We start from the raw sequence: 12,903 nt of genomic DNA on the forward strand, positions 1-12,903 counted from the left end.
ACTGGGGCCACCATGTAAGAATCAGTCAGCTATAAGCAGGATATTATCACTCACTGCCTTATTGTTTAACGACATTTATCAATGCTTCTACATGTGTGCTGTTTTAGTTTTTCTAAATGCTTCAGATAGGAAGACAAACACATCTGTTGGCCAAGTAATGATATTAGTTTTATCTTATGGGGATTTTTTTTTTTGTAATACTCTTGGTATTAAAAAAGATAATAGGGAGGTGATTTTATTGCTTTTAAGATCTGACATATTAGATAGTGCAAACAAATAGTTTTCATGCATTAGATGTTCATAAACAGTTAGGACATCATAAGGTTTACATTATTAGTTCATAAACATGGTTTCCAGCTTAGAATGCATGTGGATCAAAAATTATACAATTGGATCCATATTCTTTATAATGCTAATTGTTTTTCAATTAAAAATGCATATAGTTATAATTTAAAATGTGTATAATAATAATAATAATAATAATAATAATAATAATAATTATTATTATTATTATTATTATTATTATTATTATTATTATTATTATTATCACCTTATGTTAGCTAGAGATATTAATAATAAATTCTAATTATACATGATTAGCCTAATACTAATTCTATTAATACTAAATGTGGCAGTCCTTGAGAATTTTTGGGAATGTCGGAGTCATGTGAAACAAGTATGATTGTTTTTTTTTTTAGGTTTAGTTTTTTTGAGAGTAAGCCTAAAATATGTTTACTCTGCCCCCTAGTGTAGAAAAATGCTCAATATACATATGTCATTTGAAACCATCAAATACTCTTCCATTTAATCCATTTGCACAGAAGTAAAATTATCTTTTGCATTTGTAATTTTTATTTATTTATTATTTTTAGAGACTTTAGATAATATATAAATGACAGAATTAGAGATGTGGGATTCGTTTTGTGACACTACTTCGGCCTGACAGTTTGTTTACGGTCTGTCACACGCTGGGCCGTCCACAGTTGAGCCCGCAGTCCTAAACACGGCTTCGTAATGAATGAGTAGTTTAACTACAGCGGCCCGCAGTCACTGAGGTAATCACTTCCCTTGCGTCAAGATTCCATTCTCACCAGGCAAGTTTTTCATTAAAGAGTCCAGCGCCACAATTGTGTCCGATTGGTCCGAGCCGCGGGCCCAGTCTATGAAACGCGTCCTGTGATTGGTCGATCGTCGAGGTCGGCAACAGTATCCCTGTTTTGATTGGACAGCCGCTTCGTTATCTTGCTACAATGTAGCTAGGTTTGCTCTTTACGTAGGTATTAGTTTAAAACATAGATAATTTAGCGAGATATTAATTTATTAATATTTGTACAGTTAACACGTTTAATTAGTGTGAACAAAGCATGCGAAGGGTTACGCTTTTTGTCAACGGAACCTCCAAAAATGGCAAGGTGAGTGAACACACGCAGTGCACGTTTAGCCTGCGTTTAACTCCAGTAAGTGTTGAGGGGACAGCGATGACCTGTTAATGCATGAAACCTTCTGTTACTCACTTTCTCACTTTATTTAGTAAAGATACAGAAAACTATTAGATAGTAGCATGCTACTCTAAAAAATTCAGTTATCATGTTACTCCTGACGATATGGGTAAGGCCACATAAGAGCTCGCTTTACTCTTATATTTAACATTATTGTTTATTATAACTCGCAATTGCATTTTCTGTATTGTACTGCCACTACCAACAACAAATGTCTATATATATATATATATATATATATATATATATATATATATATATATATATATATATATATAATTTTGATCTATGCATGTTTTGTATAGTTAAAATATTATTATTAAATAATACTTCTTAAAATACTAAGTAGTAGTGAAAAATGTTAGTTGCTTTATTCACTCCACACGTTATCCATGCAGGCAGCTTGTAATAATTATTATAATAGCATTACAATTTTAATGGCTTGATCATGCATTTGTTTCTTTTGCAGGTTGTAGCTGTTTATGGGACTCTGTCTGATCTTTTGACAGTCGCCAGCAATAAATTGGGAATCAGGGCTTGTAACCTATATAATGGGAAAGGTGGTCTCATAGATGACATTGCCCTCATCAGGTGCACTGCATTGGCATTTTTCAGCTAATAATTGGTTATTTAGGAAAGACAACGGGGGGAATGTTATAGAAAAATGCATTGCTTTTCTCAGTTTGACCTGCTTTGGGTTGAATGATTACAGTGAGCCTTGTACTCGATTCTTGAGTGGGATAAGCAAATGAGAGTAATATGCCGGATGAACTTACTGGTTATTGTGTATATATTCCACAGAGATGATGATGTGCTGTATGTGTCAGAAGGAGACGCTTTCATCAGTGAGTCAACATCATTTTGTTTTCTACTTTATGCCTCTTGAAACGTCAAGGTCGTGAGATTTCCAGAGAACACAAACACATAACAAAGACACTTTTCTTAAAAGCATAAAAATATATTTTCATTGTTCAGTGAAATCGGAAGTGTGCTTAGGTCAGTGTGTAAAACAATGAATGTGTTTTTGTTTTAGACCCTCAGAGTGATGGGAAAATGTCAGATGAAATCTCAGGATCGCAAACCGATTGGCTGACGCTGAATATTGGTGGGCGGCTTTTTACAACAACTAGGTAAACACATGCACCATGGGTTTGCGGTCTTATTGGCATAAATTCCATATCAAGTTCTAAGTATCAAGTTCTAATCTTTCACCAAGAAAACAAAAATAATGACTTTATTCAACAATTCCTCTCCTCTGTGTCTCTCTAAATCAGCGTAGCGCCATTTTGACAATTCTGAGCAGTACGCAGGCGGCTTATGATTTTCTGTGTCAGCCGCGCCACAAGGATACGTTTTGCCAGAGTGTATGCCATCTGCATATATATTTATTTTATTCTTTATAGCGTATAGATAAATATGATATATATGTATCTTATAGAAGTACATAATAGTATATATATCTTATTGTCTGCAGATTAATGATGTAATCACATCCAAAGTAAAAGTTTTGTTACATAATTTGTATGTCACTTGAATTTATAAAGATAAAATTTTGTTTACATAATATATGTATGTGTACAGGGTATATTTATTATGTATATGCTTATGTATATTTATTATGTGGATGATTTTGAGTTATAAAATAAATTTGAAATAAAAAATTAAAATACTAAATAAATAAAAAATAAAAGCTAATTCAAAATATGAATACTAAATAATAAAATAACACTAGTCTGCAGATGCGTAGGGGTGTGTCCTTGCGATGTCATTAATAAAGTCTGACCTGTTTCCTCTTGTTTAAGGAGTACTCTTGTGAGTAAGGAGCCTGACAGCATGCTGGCACACATGTTTAGAGAGAAGGGTAAGATTAGTTCACATTCACTCACTGACTGTTCTAAGCAGTGTTTGTCTTGCTATTTCATCAGGTTGTGAATCAGTGTGTGGCACAGTTCTGTCAGAGTTCTCTCTTGATCTGCAGATGTATGGGGTAATAAGCAGGATGAGCGAGGGGCTTACCTCATTGATCGCAGCCCAGAGTACTTCGAGCCCATCCTGAATTACCTGAGGCACGGCCAGATCATTGTCAATGAAGGAATAAACTTATTCGGTGAGTGACGTCTGAATGTTACCGAAGGCATTCTCGGATGATAGTTCCCATCTAGTTTATTAGATATACATTAGATATTAAAGTTAGTATGTTAGATATGCTGTACATTTGAGCCTGGGGTGTAGATAGATGCAATAAGTTTAAACTTGGTAAATCACTGCTGTTCAAGGCAATTTTTTTATAATGTGACAGCAATAGTAATATGATAAAATGCACCTTTTTGTATATAAATAATAATAACAACATATGAATGTGTCCATATCCCCAATCAGTTTCATTCTAAAGTTATTGGAATGTTTTTGTCTTCTTTTTTTTCTTTTTTTTATAGGAGTGCTGGAAGAAGCGCGATTCTTTGGAATAGAGCAAATGGCTGAACAGCTAGAAGTGGCCATTAAGGTAATAGAATAGAAGTGTTAGTGTTTATAAATAAAGAGTTTTTTTATGTCAAATGTAAATACAAGTTTGGTGTCAGTCAGATTTTTAAGATATGCTCACTAAGGCTACAATGTTTTGATCAAAAATACAGTAAAAAAAAAAAAAAAAAAAAACTAAAAAAAAAAAAAAACTAAAAAAAAAAAAGGAATATTGTGAAATATATTTATTATTCAAAATAACTGTTTTCTATTTTAATATGTTTTAGTATAGTTTTTGTGATTGCAAAGCTGAATTTTCAGCTTTATTACTCCAGTCTTCACTATGTTTCCATCACACTGTTTTTATGGACATTTTGAAGTAACGCATCAGAAACAAGTGATGGAAACGCTAAATTTTGAAAATAAATAAATAAGAAATAATCCTTAATTTGCAAAAAAAGTTTTTATGCTTGTTTAAGTGTGTTTCTTTTTTTTGGTGAAAAAGGGTTAACGGTAATAATCGCACATCAAAAAAGTCCTGACTAAGCAGTGGACTGATCTTGTTGTACAGCATGTGAAATGTTGTTTTGCTCATTTTTAAAAACCTGAGCAAAGTCTGTCGTTAAAGTGTTTCTGTCTAATTCCCTCCCACAACTGTCTTTCATGACTGCACTCCCAAACAGCAGCATTCGCCTCTGAAAGCAATGACTGCTTTTATTGTGTTTCCTCTGCTCGCTCTGATGTGCAAATAATTTATTATAAATGAAAATTATTATATTCAGTGGCTTCAACTTTTCTTAGTGGTATTTAGTGCCAGTTTATCAGGAAGTGACGTTTAGTTCTCTTTGATTCGTTGGATGGAAACTCTGCTTATTCGCAAATGTTTTATGCAATATTCCAATTTTGGAATTTTTTGGATTGTCAATGTTGTGTATGCATATATTTATTCATTTTACTTTTTTATTTTGTTTTCCATGACATGCAGAATTCTCATCCACCTGAAGACCACTCTCCACTCTCCCGGAAAGAATTTATTCGGTTTCTGCTGGCTACGCCAACTAAATCAGAGCTACGCTGTCAGGTAAAAGACAATTGTTCTGGAATTCTTCAAACGTGTGTTTTAGTCAGTTTGATGTTGCCATTAAGGTGTCTTTTTTCCTCTTTCCCTCTCAGGGTCTTAATTTCAGTGGAGCAGACCTTTCGCGGCTGGATTTGCGCTATATCAATTTTAAGATGGCAAATCTGAGTCGCTGCAATCTCACCTATGCAAACCTGTGCTGCTCAAACCTGGAGAGAGCGGACTTATCTGGAGCCAACCTGGATGTGAGCTAATCAAAACCTTTTTTTTTTTTAAACTCTTCTTCTGGTTTTAATACTTTTGTACTGATATAAAGCCTTGCTTGTTCTCCAGGGTGCTAATCTTCAGGGCGTGAAGATGCTCTGCTCTAATGCAGAGGGAGCGTCACTGAAAGGATGTAACTTTGAGGATCCCTCTGGGCTAAAGGCCAATCTAGAGGGTAAAACTGCACACAGAAGCCATTGTTTAGCTTTAGAAATAAAATGACATACATTAGTCATTCCCAGTGTTGTCAAAAGTACTGGTACCATGTTGATACTTAAAATGTAAAAACGTAACAATACCAGGCTTCCTGGTAGTACCAAGTACAGGGTTGATCCCGTAGCAGCTAAGCTGTCTGTGAAGAGCGTCAACAGTTTCTATTTACAACAAGTTTTTACAACTTTGAGTTATGCAGCCAATCACAGAAATGTTTGTTGATCGAGTGGACGCAACGGCCAATCAGAGGCTTTTAAGTCCAACTTTGAGTTATGCAGCCAATCATAGACATGTTTGTTGAGCGAATGGACGCAAAGGTCAATCAGAGTACTGGGGGTTCAGTGTTTTGCTGAAGGGCACCTCAGTCGTGGTATTTGCCAGACCCGAGATGAACCCACAACCTTAGGGTTAGGAGTCAAACACCCACAACCTTAGGGTTAGGAGTCAAACATAGGGCAACTTGTGTCACTGAACCACTTTTTTGAAAAGTTATATTTCAATAGCTCTATATAGTTGATAATATAGTTAATCATAATTTGAATAATAAATAATCATAACCCAATCATAATTTGAATAAAAGTTGTATTTTCCATGCTGTTAAGCACACGCTATAAAGCTTCAGGAGTGTTGCCATTTAAAAATGATTGTTTGGATAATGAGATTTTTGTTTTTTGAGTTGGAAAGGATTTTGGAATTGGAAATATATCTGATGTGTCAAAATAGATCCGTGCCTTAAATCCGTGCCTTTTTTTCATTACTTTAATTTGATCTTTTTAATGCAATGTCTACATAATTTAACAATATTTGAAGGCTACATGATAATGTAACATATTATTTACTTATAATTATATAATGAACTGTTTTTTTTATTTACAAATAGTTAAATTAAAAAATATAAAAATAGTTAAAATGTGTTTTTTTCCCTATGGTATAGAAATTGGAATAGAGAACTGTGGAATTTTACTGGTATTTGTAGCGACTACTGACATTTTGCCATTGTGACTATGCTAGTCATTGCTAATGAAAATGATGGCACATTAATGTTGCATTATCATGGTTTTTGTTATACAGTTGGTTAATTGGTGTATTCTCTGTGCGCTTTAGGGGCTAATCTGAAAGGAGTTGACATGGAGGGCAGTCAGATGACTGGTATAAACCTGCGTGTGGCGACGCTGAAGAACGCTAAGCTGAAGAACTGTAACCTGCGTGGTGCTACATTAGCCGGCACAGATCTCGAGGTGAGACAACCGTGTTGATTTTGTGGCATCTAGCCACATTCCTGATATTATAACCCTGAGAAAATGACAAATGTTTTCTTTCATGTATGTGCAGAACTGCGATCTCTCAGGCTGCGATCTACAGGAAGCCAACCTGCGTGGTTCAAATGTGAAAGGAGCCATCTTTGAGGAGATGCTGACTCCACTGCACATGTCCCAAAGTGTGAGATAACCACTTAGATGTCTCCCTGCCCGGCAACCTCACCAGCCAGCTATTCACAGCTCTCCCTTTCCCCGACCCCCACTTTTCGTTTCACGCTCCTGTGAAACCGTATGCAATATTAGCACTTGGTTTGCCTTTGAGCTTTACTCTCATGCACTAGTGCACATCCAGGGTCTGTAGTCAGGGCCAAAAATAGCGAAAGCTTAGTGTAGAGTTTGTCAAACCAAACTTGATGCTTTTGGTTTTATTTATGCTTTGAGTCGAACTTTTGTTCGATTTTACCGAATGTATACGTTTCATGTTGTGTTTGTCTCAAATAATGAAGTCAACATTTCAGTCAATCAAATATTTCAACCAAATATGTCTGTAGTATTTTAGATTTATCAATCAATTGTTGGTGGTTTATGATAAGGCTTATTGCTGCACAGCTTACTACAAGCAAAACAAACTCATAATAGTAGCTTTTTATATATAAAATATGGAAAATACCTTAAACATCTCATATAACTGACAGGTCTGATTTCAAATATGCAACAAAAGCATATAGCTTTTACATATTCTGTTTTCACATTTACATGTAAACCAAATGAATTGTTTGTTTTGATTTCTGATTTGCCATTTGTTGTTTAATCTACCTCCCTTACAACCCGTTCTAGTTTTAAGTCTTTTTTAGTTTTTGAAACCATGCAGTCATGCAAAGATTTCAACCAAATGCAATCCACGTTTCGCTGCATTTTTGCAACGCCTATTAATTATTTAATAACACTTAGCCATAGGTTAATATGCACAATAATTAACCAGCCAATATGCTGGTTTATAATATCACTATATAGTATGTGTGAATGTTCCACTTTTCAGATTTCTTATTTTCCCCATTTTTTTAAATCTTTTAATTGCTGAAGTGAAATGTTGAAGTGACTAACCCACACCCAAACTTTTTTGTGATGTTTCTCACGTCACTATCAAATCCAGTGCTTCCTTATTTAATGTTTGTCATGATATTATGTTTGTTCATCAATATCGTTCCACTTTTTGTTAATATTTTGAACACATGAAGCACTAAATTAGGACTTGTGCATTCATATCAAAAAATTGTGTGTAAGACTGACAAAGTAGCACATTTATGAAATGCTACTTAGGTCTAAGTGCTGCTCAATTATTGCATTATAATATCAACTGACCTGGATTATTTGCTGCATGGTTAAAAAAAAAAAATCAAAACCTAACCATCTCGGTCAGAGTATTTTGTTATACAACATGCTGTTATTTTTCATTTCAAATGTTATTGTACTCTAGGTACTCTATCAATCCTGTTTAATGAAGGCAATCAAAATAGACTTTTGCACTTAAAGTGTGATTTTCTATGTATATCAGACCCTTGTGGAAAGGGTGCTAGCTATTTATTTATGTATCAAGCTGTATTTATGTAAGTGGTGGAGGGGATGATCTACCTGTTCTCTCTTTACCAAACTTTGTTGCACTCTATTACGGAAGTGTGTTTCCATAAATAGACTGTTATAATCAAACTCCTGTTTTCTGTCTTTATTCTTTTGGATATGCATCATATCCTAATGATTTCTGAAGGATCATGTGACACTGAAGACTGCATATATATATATATATATATATATATTAGGTCCTGTTTTCTGTCTTTATTAATTTATTTGATCAACGAAATAACAGTAATCACATCCAAAATAAAAGTTTTGAAATACTTTACAAAAAATATATGTGTGTATACTGTGTATAGCACCATTATTATTATGTCTATATAAATACACACACATGCGAAATACATGTATATATTTATGAGAAGAATATGTTAAAAGGTTTATATATTTATTAAAAAAAAATAATAATTTATATATAATATAAAATATCTCAAAGAATGATCTGAATAAAATATAAAAAAAATAAAATGTATAGACATGTAAATATTTTCTAAAATATATAATTTATGTGTGTGTATTTTTTATATACTTTTTATCATAAATATAGAAATGTGTTACATAACATATAGCAGCATGCTAAAAAAAACTTTGATAATAATGCATCATTTTTTGGGATCATGTGATAATGATGTGATTAATCGTGATTAATCATTTAAACAGCCCTAATAGAAAAATATATATATAATTTTTCTGTATTTTTGATCAAAAACAGCTGGTGAAACTTCTCTGGTGTATAATGTATAATAGTGTATAATTTTACAGTTGCTTTTTATTTCAGATAAACGCTGATCTATGGATCTTTCTATTCTGTTCAACGAATCCTGAAAATATTCTTAATCTTAAATATTATTATTAATAATAATATTTTTTTTGAGAAGCAAATCAGAATATTACACTGATTTCTGAAGGATCATGTGACACTGAAGACTGGAGTAATGATGCTGAAAATTCAGCTTTAATCAGGAATAAAATACATTTTAAAATAGATATGCAAACAGAAAGCAGTTGTTTTAAATAGTAAAACTATTTCACAATATTACTGCTTTTGCTGTATTTTGGATCAAATAAATAAAAAATAAAAAAATGTACTGTAACTTCTCATAAGGAAGCAAGAAGAGGAACTAAATTATTTCCTGTGGTAATCAACGGCATGCCATAGATGCTGTCAACAGAGCTCAAGATATTCATCACAGAATATTCCCTTAGTTTAGTATTATTTTAGAGTGAACAGGAAACATTATATTCAGGGTTTCTGTCTGTCTGCCTCTCTCTTTCTGTCTGTGAAAATAAGGTGAACACCCAAACGGCATACCCATATGTGCTCACAAAACATATATATATATATATATATATATATATATATATATATATATATATATATATATATATATATATATATATATGTTTTTTTTTTTTTTTTTACTAAACTAAAATAAATAAATAAATAAAAACCAGGACCAAGCAACTCAAATCCGAAGGTATGTCGCTTACGCTTGACTTTTATTTTGAAAGACCGTTCGTTTGTTGTGCGCAGAAGTTGCCTGTCTTCACATCCGCTCTTTCTTTCCCAACACATGTACAGGTAATGACAGTTTTATACACACAGAAATAGGTATTCCTATATCAGAATTCATCAGAACTCCTTAAACAAAACACAAAAGTGTCAAATGTTCGTCATATAACCTGTGAGTAACAGCTGAACGCATTGTCACTAGTGTCCATAACACATGAAGCATGTTGGACTTATGTGTTGTACTTCATACAGTTCATACCAAATAAACTTAGGATGGGTTCCCATGGAAATCAGTGCACCTGCAGTGCCCATCGCTCAACAGCAAGCGTCTATCAGACTCTAGAGGAGATGGACTTTGAGAGAGGTACATCACTGCTTGCATGTTCATATATATATATACATCATCATAATATCACCCCATACTGGTACATCAGAAAGATGTGAATTGCTTGCTTGTAGGTATATGGTCAGCTGCAATTGATGGAGATGTGGAGAGAGTCCGGGCATTTATTAAAAAAGGGATTGATCCAAATATGAGGGACCAGGCAAACTACACTGCTTTGGTTTGTTCATTTTATAATTCACCATTAATGCAGACAGTATTAATTACGATCATTTCATAATGCATAACCCATTCACATTTACTGTGAATCTTTTTTCTTTGGAGCAGCATTATGCTAGTCGAGCAGGTCAGCAGTCAGTGTGTGAGTTACTCCTGGACTGTGGCGCTTGTGTGAACGTCCAGACCCGTGGTGGGGCAACCCCGCTTCATAGGGCGGCTTACTGCGGACACCACAGTGTGCTCAAGTTACTGTTAGACCGCGGGGCTGATCCATGCCTAACTGATGATGATGGATCTACAGCACTTCATAAGGTACTACAGGTCAACATGATGAATTCTTGATAAAAGGGCTTTTTTTTATGTAGAGCTTGTTATGTTGATTATAAGTTGCATACTATCTGATGCTGGTTTCTGAGTGTGTTTGTGATTGTATGTGCACACAGGCTGCTGAACAGAAGCATTTCGCCGTCTGTGAGCTGCTGGTGAACCGCTTCCCAGCCTTACGAGATGTGAAGAATAAAAGATCTCACACATCTTTCGATCTCTGTCCGGAGAATGAGTTCCTGAGGCCACAATGACCCGATCTTACTGTCTGTAATGCCTTCGGCCTTCTCCTGAAAGAATATGAAGTACCTTTTCAAAAGCTAGGCTATAACTTGTGAATCAGTGTGTCTTTTGGTTGGAAAGAGGCATAGTTGCTCAGGTTAGTCTTAATGGTCACTTTCTTCAAGAGTCAATCCACTGCTACTAAATTTGACCAGATCAACAAAAAAGGCTTGAAACATTGGCAGATTTAGCTTGGATGCTAATGCTTGTCAATTTGACATGGAGTGACCAAGTTTGAGTGAAAATGTCAGCGAAAAGTCTTTATTGGTTGACAGTCCTCACAGGGAGTCTGTGATTTATGTTTTCTCCAGCAGAGGGTGATGGAGCTTTGTTAATGCAGCACTTTATAAGGAAACCTAGGTTTGATGCCTCGGAAGAACTTGCATAAATTAATAAACAGCTGTTTACATGCCCAGATAAGTAAATATGAAGATGATGTTTTGTGTAAATTAACAGTGCAGATCAATACAGATGTCACTACAGAGCACAAGGGCAATGCAGTGCAAAGCATGTTCCGTGTGGTTGTGGTTCTGTGAATATTCTGTCTCCAAAATGCCTGATAAACATGATTTAAGTCCCGATGTCCTCTACAGTGGACATGTGTGAAATCAATGCCCTGTTCTGTAACAGAGGAATTTTTTATTTTATTTTTATATAACTGCTCGTTCCGCCCCCCATGTATCACGCCCGGTTCGCCCGTGCCAAAACCCGCTACTGGCTGCTGTAATTGATGCACGTGGTAGCTGACACATCTGGAAAGCTACAGCAGTTTCTCGAAACCAGCTCAAACTGCTTGGACTTCTCTGATCTGATTTAAAACTGTTTCAGAGACGGGTAAAACCTTCCCTTCATTTAGAATGTCTGATGTACACACGTTTTGTATCATAGCAGTCATCTTCAGTCAATCAAGTAATATATTAAAAATGAAGAAAGATTTAAAAAATGCTCATGTTCACTACATTGTTCATTATAGTTTAAATAATTAGTACAATAATCTAATTACACTGTTGAAAAGTGTAATTAGTAGCTAGTACTTTTTACTAATTAGTGTAACTTGCCCAGCACTGATGTTGATACTTTTATAACAATCATATATAATTCTTCCATAGACTACCAGAATATCATGCACTTAAACAACTAATCTTCCTAACCAAACTTAAAAACTGCACTGTTCATTGTCTTTTCTCTCTTTAATGTTTTCACTGTTACTTTATGAAATTTCATTGAATTATTCTTAATATATTTATTACCAGACAATTATTAACACACCTCTACATGACGAGTGGTTCTTTAACTTCATTTTAAATAAATGTATGCATTCTGTTTCTTTCTACCGGCCAATCAGGATTCAGAAAAATAAATAAATAAACGTGCGGGGTTTGTTAAAGTAACAAATAGAACACAAATCTGATTGACAACAGATATTACTTTTTTTTTTTTTTTTTTTTTTGTGGTAGTGGTTATTTTAGAAAATAGTTTGCTTCGTACATTCAACAGCGTTAAGTTAAAGAGAGTAAACTTTGTAACTCGACTGAAGATATGCATTTTAGACCCTTCAAACTGACTGTTCAGCTCCAAGTTGGTCACTTCTCTAGTTTTGGCGGCAGTTCTAAGTGAAGTGAGTTCAGTGTAGATCGCATTTCTCATGCAGTCAGCTTCTCCTCAGACTTTGGATACCATGCTTTGTTTTGTATTTGTAAAGGCATCATCTGTAAGTTAATTCTTCATTACACAATGTATAGCTTTTCTTTGAAAAGGTGCTAAATGTGTTGATTTCATTCTACTTTGAAAAAATGACTTCTCTACCAGTCAATATT

The 12,903-nt window shown here is 34.3% G+C and overlaps 2 protein-coding genes across 4 annotated transcripts; both read left to right on the forward strand.

Annotated features, from left to right (window-relative positions):
• Window positions 1–1,187: 1,187 nt before the first annotated feature.
• On the forward strand, window positions 1,188–8,478 carry LOC109097180 (BTB/POZ domain-containing protein KCTD9-like). Of its 2 annotated transcripts, none has more exons than XM_042762762.1 (12): window positions 1,188–1,412; window positions 1,969–2,090; window positions 2,301–2,344; window positions 2,533–2,629; window positions 3,302–3,360; window positions 3,478–3,606; window positions 3,935–4,002; window positions 4,945–5,040; window positions 5,133–5,282; window positions 5,371–5,476; window positions 6,619–6,752; window positions 6,847–8,478. In XM_042762762.1, the coding sequence occupies exons 1-12, from the start codon at window positions 1,365–1,367 to the stop codon at window positions 6,961–6,963; spliced, it is 1,170 nt and encodes a 389-aa protein (XP_042618696.1). In that variant the 5' UTR covers window positions 1,188–1,364; the 3' UTR covers window positions 6,964–8,478. The 2 variants fall into 2 exon arrangements, with proteins under 2 accessions (XP_042618696.1, XP_042618697.1); XM_042762763.1 differs by lacking the exon at window positions 1,188–1,412 and adding an exon at window positions 1,442–1,608.
• Window positions 8,479–9,930: 1,452 nt separating this feature from the next.
• ankrd39 (ankyrin repeat domain 39) lies at window positions 9,931–11,237 on the forward strand. Of its 2 annotated transcripts, none has more exons than XM_042762770.1 (5): window positions 9,931–9,987; window positions 10,171–10,282; window positions 10,378–10,481; window positions 10,589–10,792; window positions 10,924–11,237. In XM_042762770.1, exons 2-5 carry the CDS (start codon window positions 10,192–10,194, stop codon window positions 11,056–11,058), a joined length of 534 nt encoding a protein of 177 aa, XP_042618704.1. In that variant the 5' UTR covers window positions 9,931–9,987; window positions 10,171–10,191; the 3' UTR covers window positions 11,059–11,237. The 2 variants fall into 2 exon arrangements, with proteins under 2 accessions (XP_042618704.1, XP_042618705.1); XM_042762771.1 differs by having other exon boundaries at window positions 9,959–10,090.
• Window positions 11,238–12,903: the final 1,666 nt, after the last annotated feature.

This window comes from Cyprinus carpio, chromosome A8, assembly GCF_018340385.1.
Source record: "Cyprinus carpio isolate SPL01 chromosome A8, ASM1834038v1, whole genome shotgun sequence".
In the NCBI taxonomy this organism is placed as follows: domain Eukaryota; kingdom Metazoa; phylum Chordata; class Actinopteri; order Cypriniformes; family Cyprinidae; genus Cyprinus; species Cyprinus carpio.

Bases quoted from the DNA above. Each gene is read 5' to 3' on its own strand.
- LOC109097180 (XM_042762762.1), top strand. From the start codon at position 1,365: ATGCGAAGGGTTACGCTTTTTGTCAACGGAACCTCCAAAAATGGCAAG. The intron at 5,477-6,618 runs GTAAAACTGCAC...TGTGCGCTTTAG, and splicing joins GCTAAAGGCCAATCTAGAGG to GGGCTAATCTGAAAGGAGTT. The intron at 6,753-6,846 runs GTGAGACAACCG...ATGTATGTGCAG, and splicing joins TAGCCGGCACAGATCTCGAG to AACTGCGATCTCTCAGGCTG.
- ankrd39 (XM_042762770.1), top strand. From the start codon at position 10,192: ATGGGTTCCCATGGAAATCAGTGCACCTGCAGTGCCCATCGCTCAACA. The intron at 10,283-10,377 runs GTACATCACTGC...GCTTGCTTGTAG, and splicing joins GGAGATGGACTTTGAGAGAG to GTATATGGTCAGCTGCAATT. The intron at 10,482-10,588 runs GTTTGTTCATTT...TCTTTGGAGCAG, and splicing joins AGGCAAACTACACTGCTTTG to CATTATGCTAGTCGAGCAGG.